Consider the following 17,050-nt stretch of genomic DNA (forward strand, 5'->3'; position numbering starts at 1 on the left):
GCATCTTCCATTGCATTTAACTGATCTATACAGTGCTTTCTTCGTCTCCTATGCGCCCAAGCAGCCGCAACAGAGCTTGTTTTTGCTGATTCCCAGGTCAATGGTGCCCCGTGAGCCTGCAATGTCTACTAGCCTGCCCATTGAAGTCCAATTATCGTACCAAAATGAGGTGCTCTGCCCGTTTCCTACTTCAACTTTATAGAACGGCTTCGCTACTTCTCTGAATTTAATGATCTTTTTCCATATCCAAGAACCCGCCGTTGCATTAACATTCATTGACCAGAAAGATACTTGCTTAAGGAGATACGTTTGAACCCACTTTACCCATAGAGAGTTTCCGTTAGAAACTATACGCCATATAGCTTCAAACAGCTGACTTCATTTGCATCTTTCAGTGATCGCAGGCCTAATCCACCCTCCTGCTTTGGTCTGCAAATGTTTTCCAATGAGAATTTTGCTTTATGAGAGCTCAAATCAAAATCTGACCATAAGAATGCTGAACAGAGTTTTTCAACTTCTCGAATATAGTCATTAGATAGTCGATACGCTGCCATCCAGAAATTACATACACTCCATAAGACTGATGATATCGAATTTAGGCGGCCTACATACGAAAGAAACCGTGCTGTCCAAGACTGAATTCTTTTCCGGAGTTGCTCGATTAAAGGCATGTAATCCGTGGCTGAGAGCCTTTTGGTAACCAGTGGTAGACCTAAATAGCGAACAGGGAGCTGACCAACTGAGAAAGGGAATGCGGGGGCGATTTGGTGGGAGAAATCTCTTTTTCCAGCGAAGTACAAAGTCGATTTCTCCAAACTGATTTTTAAACCGGAGCTTTTTGCAAACTCATCAAAAACAGCTAGGATACCTTCAACTGATCTCACTTTCCCATCAGATAAAACCATGAGATCATCAGCGAAACTCAAGTGAGTGAGCCCCAAATTCTTACATCTTGGATGGTAACCAAACTGTTTTTCTACCACAGCTTTATCGAGCATTTTTGAAAGCACGTCCATACTTACAACAAATAGGTATGGCGAGAGAGAACAACCTTGTCTTAACTCTCTAGAGCTCCTAAAATAGCCTGCGTGAGAGCGGTACGTATACGCATCACGAAGGGCGCAATTTCTCAGGATACCATAACTACCAGATTGACATGCCCCGAGGCCGAGGCCGCGGTAGAGGCCGAGGCCGTGGTCGAGGAAGAGAGTCTTTCACCTGGACAAGGGATCAGCCACCGAGCAATGATCAAGAATATTGCGAACACCACAAAATTTTCGGCCACCATACCTCGAGATGTCGAAGCCTCGGCGCTAAGTTAGCAACCAAATTCCTAGCTGGAGAGCTCGGAACGAACGTCACTCTTAAGGACCTCGAGCCAGAACCAGAGCCCGAGCAGACCAACCCGAGAAGAGACCCCGATCCAAGGAACCAGGAGTCTCAGAAAAGAACCCGGGGGACGGAAGGCGAAGACCGAGATGGTACGCGGCAGAAGGTTCTCACCATAATGGGTGGATCGCCATACTGTCCTGACACCGTAGCGGCAATCAAAGCTTATCAACGCCGAGCCGAGACGCCTAGCAACTGGACAAGACACTTTGATCGACCTAACGACGTGATCACATTCGAAGAAAGCGAGACAAACGGGCTCGACATGCCTCATAACGATCCAATCGTCGTCACATTAGCGATAGGAGACCGTGATATTTACCGAGTATTAATTGACACCGGCAGCACCATCGACATGATCTTTCGCGAAACGCTCCGACAAATGAACATCGACATGTCACAGGTAACTCTGACCCCGAGGCCAGTCCTTGGGTTTTCAGGAGAAACTTTAATGACGCTTGGAACCATCCAATTACCAGTCCGAGCCGGCGGGGTGACAAAGATAGTCAACTTCTTGGTCACCGATCAACCTACCATCTACAACGTCATAATGGGAACGCCGTGGCTAAATCTAATGCTAGTTGTCGCCTCAACATATCATCTCTGTGTCAAATTCCCGACCCTTAATGGCGTGAAAACGATCTGGGGCAGTCAGAAGAATTCTCGGATGTGTTTGATGGCAGCACACAAACTCCGAAACCCTGTCACTGAAGCAAAGGCTGAGACCGACCACAAGAAATCAAAACTTGGCCGGAGTGAAGAAAAGGCTATATCTAAACAGTTATAGCAATTACAGATTGAGGAGGCGCGCGAGGAGAAGAAGCCTACCTCGTATCCTGTAATCTCCATTAGCCTCGACGAAGAGCGGCCTGAACGGTGCGTGGAAATCGGTAGCGACTTAACCAAAGAGATAAAGACCGAGCTCATCTCATTCCTCAAAGAGAACATCAACACCTTCGCCTGGTCGGCTGAAGATCTACCCGGAGTAAGCATCGACGTAATCTGCCACGAGCTGAATGTTGACCCATCTTTCAAGCCCATCAAGTAGAAGCGAAGAAAATTGGGTCGGGATCGCGCAAATGCCGTGAATGCCGAAGTAGAAAAGCTCCTGAAGATCGGTTCAATCTCCGAAGCAAGATATCCAGACTGGTTAGCGAATCCCGACCTGAACAAGGCTTGCCCTAAAGATAGTTTTCCCCTCCCACACATCGATCGCTTAGTGGAAGCAACTGCGGGGAACAAGTTGCTATCGTTCATGGATGCTTTCGCAGGATACAACCAGATTCTCATGCATCCCGATGATCGCGAGAAGACAGCATTTATCACAGACCGAGGTATTTACTGCTATAAAGTCATGCCCTTCGGACTCAAGAACGCTGGCGCAACGTATCAACGGCTCGTCAACAGGATGTTCTCCGAGCAGCTCGGGAAGACGATGGAAGTTTACATCGACGATATGCTAGTCAAATCCCTCGAAGAAAACGATCACATAGCCCATCTACGCGACTGTTTTCGCCAGCTCAACAAGCACAACATGAAGCTCAACCCGGCAAAATGTCGTTTCGCGGTAAAGTCAGGTGAGTTCCTAGGATATCTCGTAACTCACCGAGGCATCGAGGCGAACCCAAAGCAAATTGATGCCCTCCTGAACATGCCCTCACCGCAGAACAAGCGCGAAGTCCAACGTCTCACCGGGAGAGTCACAGCCTTAAACCGATTCATCTCGCGATCCACTGACAAATGCATGGCTTTCTACGATACTCTGCGCGGAAACAAGAAATTCGAATGGACTGATCGTTGTGAAGAAGCTTTCCAGGAACTGAAGAAGTATCTGGCTAATCCACCGGTTTTGGCAAAACCAGTCCCGGGCGAGCCATTATTTCTGTACATCGCAGTCTCTGATACAGCGATAAGTGGAGTTATAGTCAGGGAAGACAGAGGAGAGCAGAAGCCGATATTTTATGTCTCGCAAACTTTCACCGACGCAGAAACACGCTACCCGCAAACTGAAAAGCTCGCCCTCGCCGTAGTAATGTCAGCTCGGAAGCTACGGCCATACTTCCAGTCTCACTCAATTGTCGTCATGGCGCCCGTATCACTCCGAACTATCCTGCACAGTCCGAGCCAGTCGGGACGCCTGGCCAAGTGGGCAGTAGAACTCAGCGAGTATGACATCGAATACAGGAACAAAACATGCGCGAAATCTCAAGTCCTGGCCGATTTTATCATCGAGCTGCCAACAGAGAACGCCCGAGAAGAGTCACCCAACGCTGTTTGGATCCTCCACGTCGACGGCTCATCCTCAAAACAAGGTTCTGGCGTCGGAATCCGCCTAGCATCACTAGAGGGTGAAATCCTCGAACAATCCTTTTGGCTAAATTTCGACGCGACTAACAACCACTACAAGAAAACAGACCGTTTGCGACTCCCATTTTAGTCGCAAAACAGTCGCAAATACTCTAGTTACGACTGTTTTGCGACTAATTAAAATGGTCGCTAAAAATTGGTCGCAAAATAAATTAGTCACTTATTTGCGACTAGTTTCTGACCTACATAAATAGTCGTAAATAAACGACTAATCTGTGACTAGTATTGGAAGTTGCAGATACCCGACTAAAACGCAACGAGGCTAACTACGAGACCGATTTGTGACGATAATTACCAGTCTTATCTTGCAACGGTTTTGGTACTAACATTAGAGTCCGAGTTATGCGACAGATTAGAGACTAAGATTTCGTAGGTGAAAAAATTAAGTAGTCCCACTTTAGTCGCTATCTACGTTTCTTTAAGTTACAATTTGGTCGCAAGAGAGTCTTTCTTATTTGTGACCTTTGTAAGACGCTGTTTTATTGTCTCATATTAGCGACCATATTGTCACAAGTTTTATAGTTTGTGAAACTTGGTTTAGTCACATAATCGTCACCGCTTTGTAGATGGTCGGTCACAAAATGGTCACATATGTGGAATAGTTTTGGTCATAAAATGGTCATATGTTTCTTATTGGTCTGGTCACAAATTAGTGACATGTTAACAATCATAAACCTGATTAATTTCCGAATTGAATAGCCATTAATCAAAGAAAAATATCCATAATACACAGTAATCAAGTAAACATTCCAAAAATTATCATCCTACATAAGTTATCATCCTAGATTCCTAGTCATACACAAAAGGATCATCATCCTACATACCAACAAAAGCATAAATAATTAAGTTCATAAGTTAGAAGAAGTAGACAAAGTAGGTGAAGTGGAGGATGCTACTCTCTTGGCCAATCCTGTCTCTTCTGTGGTGCCTGCGGTTGGAATGGCTGGTTGGATGGTTGCAGCTGTTGTGGATGGTAGAATGCATGTAGGTGTGGTGGTTGCTTGGATGGGTTGTTCAGGTGCTGTAGAAGCAGATGACAAGAAAGCTGCCAACTCAGGATCTTTATCCTTCATGAAGAGGACAAGTTTCTCCAAGCTGGAGATCCGAGATTGAGATTGGCGGTGCTCCTCATCACGTCTTGCATTTTCAGCATCGTGTTCAGATATCTTGCGCCGCAGCTGTTCTTGAAGCTCCACAATGGTTGATGTAGAAGAGCTCGCATAACTCTCCTTCCTCTTTCCTTTGTTCAGCGTCTCCACAAGCGATCCAAGGCCATAAGGAGTGCCTTTGTCATCTTTATGAGTACACTAAAACAAAAGACAAAGATTCAGTGAACAAGAACAAGGATGTCAAAAAAACGAAATCCAGAAACAATTTAAAGGCATATACACTGATTATCCACTTTAAAGGCATATACAATGTTAATCACATAATCAACATCAGAACAAGACAATCAGATACTAAGCAAAATAAAAACAGAAATCAATTACCTTAAGAAAGATCTCATTCTTTTCATCAATGCTGAGCATACAGTCAGTGGAATGTTCAGAGGAATTAGCAGAATTCTGAGGACCCTCCTCGTCCAATTCAGACAGCCTGTCTTCAATGCCCTTCGCATACGCCTCAGCAACTTCTTTAGCTTTTTGATCCACAAATGATCCATCAGCCCTTGTATGTGTTTGCATAAACACTTCGCCAAGTGATACAGGACGCTTGAGCTTTTCCTCCTACAATTAAACTCAAACAGATTTAAATCATGGAAGCAATATTAGAAAATCAGAGAAATGATTTGTTTGGATGGAAAGAGAACTCTTACCATTTCTTGATGAACTTGCACAAAAGATTTCTGACCGGCTAAGTGTTTGTGCACTCCAAGACCTCCACGATCAGAGTTTCTGCACTGTGAAGCATTCTCACTCCTCTCAATAGCATCCTCAGTGTTCCAATACACCCACATCTCAGCCCAAAGTGTATCACGGATCCACGGTGGTTGTACACCACTCTGCTTTGCTTGACTCACAATCCCTTTCAACCGTTTCTTGGCTATCGCCAAGAATCCTTCTCTAACAAGCTCAGTAATCCCGACATCCCAATTATACTTCCGTTACACAACAAGTAGTTAAGTTAGCAAAGTTACTAAGTCATATATAGTAAACAATAACAGAATAAAAAGTATATATGACATTACCGCAAAACTTCTGAAGTATCTCTCTCGAATGGGTATTGGAGTAACCTTCCAGCTGAAGTAAGACCCATCAAACTTCCTCCGAAATATTCCAGCAATCACTCTAGAGAGCTTTCCTTTGTGCCGGTTAAACCTGTAATGAAAGACAGAGTATTAAGTCTATATAAAGTATCTTTCATGTTAGTTAAGCACTAAGACATTGCAAAAATACTCCTAATTATATTCTTTTGTTGAAATCACCGACTTTAGATGATGCAAAACAACTAAGAGAGAGTCAGCGAGAATGAAATGTGTTTGATTATATGCAGAAACTACTAAAATAAGTTGTATTTAGTGAAGAAAGTCTGAAAGCTTGAATATAAACCATAGAAAGTCTGAAAGCTTGAAGAATCAGACTCAGTTTGGATCAACTAAAATAATTCTCCAAACTTCTACTAAAGGACATGACTAAATGACTTCACAGTGTTTAAAAAATAAAGATAAACTATACACAGATGCTCCAATACACCAATACACCAATACACATGCTCAATATCAATCACAAACACAAGTAACTCCAATACAGATGCTAATTATCAATCACAAAATCATCACAAATGGTCAATGACAAAAGTATAAAAGGAGAGAGATTACCAGAGAGTCTCAACTCCTGGTATCCGGTTCGGAGACAGAAGTGGAAGATGTTCTCGGCCTGGAAGGGCTAGCAAACGATCCAACAGCTCTTGGTAGTCGACATTTGGATCTTCATTCTGTTCCTGAGGGTTATCTTCATCTACTTCTTCCTCATACTCGTCTTCACTGTTATCGTGTAGCTCCATTGGTAAGTTTTGTTGCTCCGGTGGATCATGACGAGGAGGCTGTTGTTGAGGAGGAGGCTGTCGTTGAGGCGGAGGAGGCTGTTGTTGAGGAGGCTGTTGTTGAGGAAGTTGTTGTTGAGGAGGAGGCTGTTGTTGACGAGAAGAAGAAGGCTTTTGATGTTTTTGTTTCCGACGAGCTGGAGGTGGTTGTTGAGAGCCAGCAGGCGGTGTTTGTTGAGAGCCGGCAGGCATTGTTTGGAGAGAAGGAGTCCGGTTTTGGGAAGATGGCGGATACTGTGAAGGACGACGACTCTGAGATTGGGTAACTGACTGTGTCGCCGAATTAGGGTTCGACGAGTGAGAGGAGGCTCGGACTGGACTCGCAGGTAGAAGTGGATTTTGACCATGGAAGACTCTGGGACCACGGCTGGTCAATTTGCCTCCGCGACCTCTGGAAGCCTTGCCCTTACCAGGAGCCATTAGAGAATCGAAGTGTTAGAGTCGAAAGAGAGAATTTGAAGAAAGGAAGGATTGAAAGAGAAGCAGAGAGGTGAAATAAAAACCCTAGAAAAGTGTTGAAGAATCGATTGGAGTAGATTGAGAAGAGGAGAGAAGAATCGATTCGAAGAGATTGACAAGAGGAGAGAGGCAAAAACCCTAGATCTAGGATGAGAAAATGAAATGTCGAGGTCGTGTTTGTTTACTAATTAACGATAAGAGTCCCACTTTAGTCGCAAAAGAGTAGGTCCTTAAAATTTTTGGTGGGAAAATAGTCGGCAAATAGTCACAAAGATTGTCCTAAAATAGTCGCAACATATGTACGAGTCGCGTTAAAGTTACAAAGTAGTCGCAATTTGTGACTAAATTGTGACAGAAGAGAACACGTCACAACATAAAATTTAGATATCTATGGATTTTGTTTCATTCTATTGATTGTATTCACAGATAAACACTCATTTTAGTAGCATAAAGTACATATATAAGTCTTAGGTAGGTAAAAAATTGCTTCCACAACTTATTTCATAATTTGTTATAAATTCCCTATCATTCTCTTAAAAGAACATGTAACACTTCATATGGATTAAGTATTTTTGCATGTTTGGTTTCTAATCATTGAAATTCAAGAGGTTGGTTAAGTATTTATAACTAAATTCGATCATATCACACTAGTAACGTATAATGGAACATATAAACAAACTCCAAATTAGAAATTTGGATTGTTCAATATCAAGAGTTGGTAATAGGTAGCAAAGTAGTCGCTAGGTTTCAGGTGTTAGACGCAAAATAGTGGCAGAAGTGTGACCGTCTTGCGACTGTTTTGAAAAATGGTGATATATTCTCATTTTTAGTCGCTAAGTCTCAGGTGTTAGATGCAAAAGGGTGGCAAACGTATGACTGTTTTGTGACCGTTTGGTAGATGTGATCGATTATCTTGTTTAGTCGCAGAATGGTGGCAAAAGTGCGACTGTTTTGTGACTGTTAGTAAAATGATGGAAAAACACACTCTACTGGACTCGAACCGAGAACCTGCTTTCAAGTATGGCAAGTATGTTACCAAATTTGCTGTTTAATTAATCGTTAAATGTTTACCAAAACTAGTAAATAAACATAACAAATTGGCTGTTTAATTCTATTTTTCAAAACACACATCATCAAGCCATTTAATTAAAATATATTACAAAACACACATTAAAATTTAGTCAATTATTTTACAAATGACTTATATTTATAATTATTCTTCATCTTCACCTTCTTCTTCATCTTCATCTTCGGATGTTGATGAATTACAATGAAATTCGTCTTCTCCTTCAGCATCTTCAATATCAAAATCGATAGGTTCATCTTGATGATTTCCGTCAACTAAGCTCTCAACTATAACTTCTTCAATCATGCTCGGAGGTGCCTCATCAACAGATTGTTGCAGTATAACCATATCATTTTCAGTAAACTTCCCTTGAACAACATTCCTTGGATTAACTTTGTAAATTGAAAGCCACGTTTTTCGAGGTCGTTTTGTGGTCGGGTATGAAAGATAACACACTTGATCAGCTTGAGACCCTGTACAAAGCCAAAAATTTGAAATAAAATAAGATCGTCTCTAGCAAATACTTGAAAATAGGATGAAAAATTACCTAAAATAAATGGTTCGTAATTTTGGTATCTCTTTGATTGTAGCACGTCTACAACGCCTCCATCTGAAATACGAATTCCTTTGCCAACCTTTGGGTCAAACCATTGACAGTAGAAAAGTGTGATCTTTAAGTTAACCAGTCCTGGATACTCGAGCTCGATTATCTTTTCCACGGTCCCATAAAAATCTTCTTCGTGAGATGCTTCAGAATAATTTTGTCCTCGAACACATACCCCATAATTCATTGTCTTTCTTGTGCGCCCATGATTCCGCGTGTGAAACATATATCCTCTAGTAAAATACATGGGCCATGACTTGACTTTGTTTTCAGGACCTTCCACTAGTTCATGAACCCATGGAGGAAAATTTTGATGACTTCTCGTTGCTTCCACCTAAAATGAATATTATATAGATTAGTAAAGATATATATTCCAATCCATGAGTCGATTTAAAGTGAGATCGTTAGTATATACGACGTACGTATTGGCGAATCCATAAATGAAAATCTTCGTCTCTTTTAGAGGTGACCTCATCATCAGAGAGTTCTGGATATTCATCCCGAATTTGCGCGTCCAACATACTGTGTTTCGACATGTAAAAAATATTCTCATTAGTCGATTAATAGAGAGAACGCTCTTAAAACTAATATTATTACTTGGTAAAAATGTACGTATACCTTTCAAACGGTCGAAAATAGTCACAATTACGCAAAACATATGCATGTGCGCATGTATAATCTTGCTCAGTTAACCAGAACTCACTACTTGTGTGAATATGTCTGGTACCGGGACAGGATATACAGGAACTTCACCTTCATCATACCGACTTGTCCTGCGAAAGTATATATATTAATTCATAAAAATATTTGCTTTTATTAAAATAATGGTATTCTCATTATAATATAGTATGAAATACCTTCTTCTAATAGCTGTAGAAATGTGCGATGCAAAATAGTGTTCCGAGAAGTATGATATCTCATCATTCATGTACGATTGAACGATTGAACCCGCTGGATATCTTTTGTTCTTCGCCTTGCCTTTCAAACGTTTAAAAAACCTTTCGAAAGGATACATCCATCTATATTGAACTGGACCGCCAAGCTCTGCTTCGTATGGTAGGTGTATAGGTAGGTGCTCCATAACATCAAAGAAAGAAAGTGGGAATATTTTTTCCAAGTTGCACAAAATCATGACAATATTCTCCTTCAAAAGTTGGACGAGACTTAGTTCCAATGATCGAGTACTTAAATCACGGAAAAATGCTCCAATGCCTACAATACAAATAAAATAAAATTAATAGTCATATTATTTTATATATAGAACAAACATATATTTATAAATTAAATATATTTACCTGATAATGCAAGATGTACGTTTCGTGGCAAGAGTTCTGCAAACACAAACGGAAGCAATCGTTCCAAAAATACATGGCAGTCGTGACTTTTCATTCCCGAAAACTTGCCGGCATTGATATCTGCACAACTAGCTAAATCTGCTACATAGCCATCTGGAAATCTGACCTCTGATTTGACCCATTCAAGGAGACTTTTTTTTGCTTTCGCACTCAATCTCCAAATAGGAAATGGAGCTCTCCCTCGATCATCAACATGCAATTCAGGTCGATCACAAAATCTGGAAACATCTATTCTTGACTTCACAGTGTCTTTTGATTTGTCTTTCACATTCATCACAGTGTACATGACGTTATCGAGAATATTTTTCTCAATATGCATTACATCAAGATTGTGTCGTAGATTTAGATCGGTCCAGTAAGGTAGCTCCTACAGTATGCTTTCTTTGTGCCAATTATGCCAATCTCCATACCCATCCACTTTATTTTCATGTCCATTTCCTCCGCAGTCAGATGTCTTAGGCGGCTCGGCAGTCTTTATACGCTCATATAAGACTTGTTCACCAGTCAACGATTGAGGTGGATACTCGTTCACTGCATTTTTACCCTTCACAAAGTGCTTTTTGTCCTTCCGTAATGGATGGTTTAGAGGAAGAAATCTTCTGTGGCAATCAAACCAACATGTCTTCCGACCACCTGGCAACCAAAATGATTTTGTATCCTCCATACAAATTGGGCACGATATTCTTCCATGTGTAGTCCATCCCGATAACATGCCATATGCTGGGAAATCGCTAATAGTCCACAAAAGGACGGCTTTAAGTATGAAATTTTGATCACATGACACATCGTATGCCTCAACTCCGTTATGCCATAACTCTTTCAACTCCTCGATCAGTGGTTGGAGGAAAACATCAAGACTGGCTCGTGGATGATTTGGTCCCGAATTCAAAATTGTAAGGAACAAATACTCACTGCTCATGCACATATCAGGAGGCAAGTTGTATGGAGTCAAGATCACGGGCCACAACGAATGATTTTTGGACATGCAAAACGGATTGAAACCGTCAGTACATAATCCAAGATAAACATTTCGCGGTTCTTCTGCAAATGAGGGATGGAATTGCTGGAAATTCTTCCACTCAGCCGCATCTGATGGATGACACATTAATCCCGTTTCCGATTCATGCTCAGCATGCCATCTCATCGAAGCTGCAGTCTTTTGAGATTGATACATTCTCTTCAATCTGGCCCCAATCGGTAAATACCACATCTTACTATATGGTATTCTTGTTCTTCCTTCACTCTCCTTGTATCTTGGTTTTCCGCAGAACTTGCAATTCCCCAACTTCTCATCATCTTTCCAAAATAACATACAATTATCTATACATACATCATATGTATAGTACGGCGATCCTAGCTTTCGCATCAAAGTCTCTGTCTCGTAGTAGGAACCGGTCGCCTGATTACCTTCTGGTAAATATTCTGTAAACAATTCTGCCCATCCGTCCATGCAAGTTTCTGACAAATTGTAGTCCACCTTATTGTTCATGAACCGAGCTGCCAACGATAATTGCGATTGACCTTCCCGACATCCATCGTAAAGTGGAGTGTTTGCGGCAGCTAGCATGTCATAAAATCGTTTTGCTTCTTGGGTGGGTTCTTCATGAACATGATCGTTTCCACTTTGATCATGTTCATTATCTTCGTTATATGGTACAGAACCATGAAATGCATCATTAACCATCTCAGCATATACATTCTCCCCATCATTAGCCATCCCAGCATATACATTCTCCCCATCAAATCCTATTGGTTCATGCGTACCACTAGTATAATTGGTATTATCAGCATATTCATGATGACTACTAGTTCCCTCCCCAACAACATTATAATCTTCACCATGTTCATACCATACATAATAATTCGCCATAAACCCCCTACTAAGCAAATGACTCGAAATTGTGGCAGGTTTCATGCGTTTAGAATTTTGACAGACTACACAAGGACAATAAAACCGACCTTTTCTGTCTTCAACGTGAGAGCTCGCAAAATCGATGAACTGTTCCACACCCGCCAAATACTCCCCCGAAACATGACTAGTGTATGGATCGATTCGGTTGTACATCCATTCGCGTGATGGATTATTCCACATCGTTTTTTTTCTCTCTTTTATTTTATTTTTTTTTTTTCTCTCCTTCGTTTTTTCTTTCTTTCTCCTTATGTTTTTTCTCTTAATTTGAAGTTGGATGGAATGAGAAATAAAATGACGAAGGCCTTGTATATATAGTGAAGATTTTGTGACTCTTTTGTGACTGATGTTAAGGAGTCACAAAGTTTGGTACACCTAACTCTATCGCATTTTTCACATTGTGCCAACTTTTGTAACTCTTTTGCGACCGATTTCAAATAATTCACAAAATTCAGTACACCTAACTTTTTCATATTTTTCACGTTTTTTGTACCTACTTTTTGTGACTAATTTACTACTAAACCGTGATCGAAATATGTAGTTGCAAAAACGTCACTAAATTGGGACTGCTGTGCGACTGATTTTCCTGACTACAGATTATGTCGCTAAGTGGTCTCATAGTGCGACGTTTTTGCGACCAAATAAATAGAATGGCAAAACTGTCGGATATGTGTCGCTAAATTGAGACTGTTTTCTGACTAGGTGTTTCCGTCGCTAATTAGCGACTATTTTCCATCTTCTTGGATTGTAGTCGTTTAAGTGTCGTATATAAATTACAAAATAGTCGCTCTTTTTTGCGACCAAATAAATAGTCACAACAAGGAGTCTCAAATTGCAGGTTTTCTTGTAGTGAACGTGGCTGAGTATGAAGCGCTGATAGCAGGACCTAAGTTGGCTCGGGGACTTAAGATCAACAAGTTGCGAGCCTTTTGCGACTCCCAGCTCGTGGCTAATCAATTCAATGGAGAATACGCGGCTCGCGACGAACGAATGGAAGCGTATCTTGCTCTCACGCAAGACTTGGCGAAACAGTTCGGAGAGTCCGAGTTAACCAGAATCCCACGAGGTGAGAACACATCGGCCGATGCCTTAGCGGCTCTAGCTTCAACCTCCGACCCAAATCTGAAGAGAATCATACCGGTTGAGTTCATCGAAAAGCCGACCATTGAAGATAATAGCAAGGATCAAGTTCTAACAGCTCGGGTGACAGAAGAGCCGGAAGAAATGGACATCGAACTGCTAAACCAGCAAACTACGGACGCAACTGAGCCCGAATACGGAAGCGACGCCAAATGGATCGGAGCCATCCGAAGCTACATAGCCGATGGAGAAGTTCCTACTGAAAAATGGGCAGCTCGGAAGCTTAAGGCAAAAGCGGCTCGGTATACTCTGATCGACGGAGAATTCTTTAAATGGCGATTTTCCGGTCCCCTCCTTATCTGTGTCGAAGGAAATGAAGCTCGGAGAGTCATGGAAGAAGTACACGGCGGATCCTGCGGAAACCATTCTGGCGGGAGAGCCCTAGCTATAAAGATCAAACGCCACTGATATTTTTGGCCGACAATGGTCAAAGACTGCGAGAAGTTTTCTCAACGGTGTGACAAACGCCAGAGGCACGCACCAACCATTCATCAACCCGCCGAGCTCCTCTCTTCCATCACTTCGCCTTATCCATTCATGCGATGGTCCATGGACATCATTGGACCTCTACACAACTCCAAGCAGAAGAAACTCGTCCTCGTACTGAGAGACTACTTCTCCAAATGGATCGAGGCGGACTCCTATGCCAGCATCAAAGACGCGCAGGTCAAGAGCTTCGTCTGGAAGAACATCATATGCCGCCACGGGATACCTTACGAGATCGTTACAGACAACGGATCGCAGTTTATTTCGGCTCGGTTCGAAGGATTCTGCGAGAAATGGGGAATTCGCCTCAGCAAGTCTACGCCTCGGTACCCTCAGGGAAACGGTCAGGCCAAAGCGCAAACAAGACGATTCTCGATGGAATAAAAAAGCGCCTCGACGCGAAGAAAGGCCGCTGGGCCGACAAATTGGAAGGAGTACTATGGTCGCACAGAACCACGCCGCGGCGGGCCACGGGAGAAACGCCTTTCGCCCTTGTCTACGGCGCGGAGTGTGTGATTCCCACCGAAGCCGAGATCCCGGGACTAAGAAGACGTTTTCTCCTCGAGCAGGAAAATTCCAACACTCAGATGATGCTAGACGAGCTGGACTTAATTGACGAAAGAAGAGATTCGGCTTTGATCCGTATGCAGAACTATCAGAATGCAACGGATTGGTACTATAATTCTCGCGTTAAGCATCGCCGTTTCCACGAAGGAGATCTCGTACTGCGCAAAGTTTTCCAGAATACCGCCGAGCAGAACGCAGGTAAGCTCGGCGCGAATTGGGAGGGACCTTACACGATCGCAAAGGTAATCCGTCCCGGCGTCTACGAACTCATCAACATGATCGGCAAAGCGGTACCTAGATCCTGGAACGCAATGCATCTAAGGAAATACTACCGCTAAAAACCTAAGGTACGCATGTACTCGAACTACGGGGTGGCTTGATCCCTGAAAAGGGTACGTAGGCAGCTCGTCCTCGGACGAGTTCAGCTACCCCCCCTAATTAAAAAAGGGGGGAGTGGGTCCGTATACATATACTCCCACTGAACTTTTTTAACTAATTTTCTAGTTTTTACCCTTCGGGTTATCAATTTTATCCACCTCGACATCTATCCTAAAAGTCACCTCGGAAACTTCTACGGTCATCTTATCGACCTATAAAGCTAAAAGTTCGTTCGGACGATGGCCACGTCCTCGGACAGAAAAAGCTCATTTCACCGCCTCGGTTACAGCGCGCTATATAAGCATTCAAGACAATTCGGTCAGAGATATCTTGCCGAAGGAATTGTCTTCAGAAAACCCAGTTAACTTCGACACTGGTACCCCAATTCGCTTCTAAGCAATGGAAATCGACTATATCAGCTCGGGTCGCAACCGATAAAGATTAGTCCCACTTACCAAAACCCAGTTTACTTAACACTGGTACACGATTCGCCTGGTCGTCTCGGAACCTAAAACAGTAGGAAGTTTGACTTCTTCTTGACCAAAAACCGCTGAGTTATACCCAGTTGCTGCCCCAGTTTGTACTAAACACTGGATTTACGGTGGTTCGAAAAGTTAAACTCCGAGACTAGAAATTTATCGAGAAACCAAAAATACATTCATTATCAATGGATAAAGCCGTCCAGGCATCAAGTCTTACAAAGATTCAAAATTAAAAGAAGGAATACACCACGGATCTACTCATCCTGCTCCTCCAGAACATGTGCGGCTTCAGAACTCAGATTCGTGCCGGCCTGATCCGTAATGCCAATCCCCGCGGCAACCCCCTCGATTGACCTGTTTCCGAAACTATCTTCAACAGAATCTGGAGAAGCCGGAGGAAGCCACAGATCCTCTCGCAGCTCAGTTCCAATCCGCACAAACTCCTCCTCAGCATCTCCATACTCCGCTTTCCACTGGAGTACTTCCTCCTTCTCATCTTCGACATTTTTACCGCCTTCAAGATCGGCAATCAATTCGGCGTTAGCCCTGGCCTGGACCAGGAACATGTAGCGCTCGGACGCCTTCCCGTACAGGTCCATCTTCGCCTCTATCGCCTTAATCTTCTTGGCGAACTCCTTTTTAGCCGCTTTCCTCTCCCGATTTACTTCCTTCTCCCGAAGAGACTTCTCCTCGGTGAATAGTCGGTTCAAGCGTTCGACTTCAGCCTCCATCTTCCGACGAAGGCGAAGACCATCCTCAGCCGTCTTCAATCGCTCGACCTTCTCTGCCTTAGCCAACGCTTCGGCTTTCCGCCTGGCCTTATCTGCCTCGGCAATCTTAGTCGCCGCCTCGGCAATCTTGGCCTCCGCCTTGGCATTCTTGGCATCCGCCTCGACTAGCCTGGCATCGGCCTCAGCAATCCTGACCTCCGCCTCGGCTTGGGAAGTCTCGTATTTACGGTTCGAAGAGTCGTAGGCTCGAACCATGCAGTTCATCGAATGGAAAGCCTGGGACGCAAAAACTTAAGTTAGTACCAAGAATTCTAAATTTTAAAAGGCTTAGGATGCTTCGGAGATGAACCAGTACCTTTAGGAATCCCGCAGCAGTTTCACGGTAGTTTTGACCCTCCAACAAGGCCTCGGGAGCAGGCAATGGTGGACCCGAGCAAGAAGCGACAAAATTCGCCGAAGCGATCTTGTCCTTGTACACTGGAGTTTCACTACGACTCCTCTTCTCCTTCCTAGAAACTCCCGAGCCATCACCTCGGGGTCTTTTTCCCCTAGTTTTGGATTTCGCCTCGGCGGTTGGAGCAGCAATAACCAGAGCCCCTACCACCTCAGGGACATCGGTCGTAGGGGAAATATGCCCGGCCACCTCGGGCACGATCGAAGCCATATCCCGAACTTCATCAGTTGCCTCGGCACCAACGACGACCTCAAGGCTGACCTCGGGAGGAGTAGGAGGTCTGAAATTTGCCTCCAAAACGGCTCTTTCCTTAGCCGCCTTCTTTTCGGTAGCTTTCCAGGCTCTCAGAGACTGCGCAGCGCCCTGCATCTCGATAAGATGATCTAGGCGATGATCGGACGATTCGGAAGAGGATTGGCAAGGAGCTCCGTGCATTAGACGCAGGGTTCTCTCAATTCTTTCTTGGGAGAAGTGTTTCGTCCAATCGCACTTCCGAGCTATTAGTTCGTCGTGTAGATCCAAAAAGCCTTCGGGAACGTCTTCGAGAAATGACGGGTTCCGATCTGCGTAAACAAGAAAACGTTCTGTGAAAAGTTTAAAGCAAAACAAAACAGCAAATAC

At 43.3% G+C, this 17,050-nt stretch overlaps 3 protein-coding genes across 4 annotated transcripts; all 3 read right to left on the bottom strand.

The window, feature by feature from the left end:
- Positions 1-4,612: 4,612 nt before the first annotated feature.
- Positions 4,613-7,218, bottom strand: LOC110224485 (AT-rich interactive domain-containing protein 1A-like). The gene is made up of 3 exons (XM_021010581.1): positions 6,575-7,218; positions 5,944-6,074; positions 4,613-5,859 (listed from the first exon to the last, which is right to left on the bottom strand). The coding sequence occupies exons 1-3, from the start codon at positions 7,216-7,218 to the stop codon at positions 5,525-5,527; spliced, it is 1,110 nt and encodes a 369-aa protein (XP_020866240.1). The 3' UTR covers positions 4,613-5,524.
- A 1,099-nt stretch (positions 7,219-8,317) lies between these two features.
- LOC110224562 lies at positions 8,318-10,087 on the bottom strand. Of its 2 annotated transcripts, XM_021010778.1 has the most exons (5): positions 9,785-10,086; positions 9,546-9,700; positions 9,350-9,449; positions 8,871-9,261; positions 8,318-8,796 (listed from the first exon to the last, which is right to left on the bottom strand). In XM_021010778.1, the coding sequence occupies exons 3-5, from the start codon at positions 9,446-9,448 to the stop codon at positions 8,471-8,473; spliced, it is 816 nt and encodes a 271-aa protein (XP_020866437.1). In that variant the 5' UTR covers position 9,449; positions 9,546-9,700; positions 9,785-10,086; the 3' UTR covers positions 8,318-8,470. The 2 variants fall into 2 exon arrangements, with proteins under 2 accessions (XP_020866437.1, XP_020866436.1); XM_021010777.1 differs by having other exon boundaries at positions 9,350-9,700; positions 9,785-10,087.
- A 5,411-nt stretch (positions 10,088-15,498) lies between these two features.
- Positions 15,499-16,798, bottom strand: LOC110224486 (uncharacterized protein At3g60930, chloroplastic-like). Its single transcript, XM_021010582.1, has 2 exons — positions 16,331-16,798; positions 15,499-16,251 (listed from the first exon to the last, which is right to left on the bottom strand). Exons 1-2 carry the CDS (start codon positions 16,796-16,798, stop codon positions 15,499-15,501), a joined length of 1,221 nt encoding a protein of 406 aa, XP_020866241.1.
- Positions 16,799-17,050: the final 252 nt, after the last annotated feature.

This window comes from Arabidopsis lyrata (assembly GCF_000004255.2).
Source record: "Arabidopsis lyrata subsp. lyrata unplaced genomic scaffold ARALYscaffold_1, whole genome shotgun sequence".
In the NCBI taxonomy this organism is placed as follows: domain Eukaryota; kingdom Viridiplantae; phylum Streptophyta; class Magnoliopsida; order Brassicales; family Brassicaceae; genus Arabidopsis; species Arabidopsis lyrata.

What these genes read in the sequence shown, in the direction of transcription:
- LOC110224485 (XM_021010581.1), bottom strand. Translation starts at nt 7,218, where the DNA reads ATGGCTCCTGGTAAGGGCAAGGCTTCCAGAGGTCGCGGAGGCAAATTG. An exon ending in CCAGGAGTTGAGACTCTCTG is followed by an intron (nt 6,075 to 6,574) that starts GTAATCTCTCTC and finishes CTTTCATTACAG; the next exon opens with GTTTAACCGGCACAAAGGAA. An exon ending in ATACTTCAGAAGTTTTGCGG is followed by an intron (nt 5,860 to 5,943) that starts TAATGTCATATA and finishes TTGTTGTGTAAC; the next exon opens with GGAAGTATAATTGGGATGTC.
- LOC110224562 (XM_021010777.1), bottom strand. Translation starts at nt 9,463, where the DNA reads ATGTCGAAACACAGTATGTTGGACGCGCAAATTCGGGATGAATATCCA. An exon ending in ATTTATGGATTCGCCAATAC is followed by an intron (nt 9,262 to 9,349) that starts GTACGTCGTATA and finishes TATTCATTTTAG; the next exon opens with GTGGAAGCAACGAGAAGTCA. An exon ending in TTACGAACCATTTATTTTAG is followed by an intron (nt 8,797 to 8,870) that starts GTAATTTTTCAT and finishes GGCTTTGTACAG; the next exon opens with GGTCTCAAGCTGATCAAGTG.
- LOC110224486 (XM_021010582.1), bottom strand. Translation starts at nt 16,798, where the DNA reads ATGCAGGGCGCTGCGCAGTCTCTGAGAGCCTGGAAAGCTACCGAAAAG. An exon ending in CTGCTGCGGGATTCCTAAAG is followed by an intron (nt 16,252 to 16,330) that starts GTACTGGTTCAT and finishes TTTGCGTCCCAG; the next exon opens with GCTTTCCATTCGATGAACTG.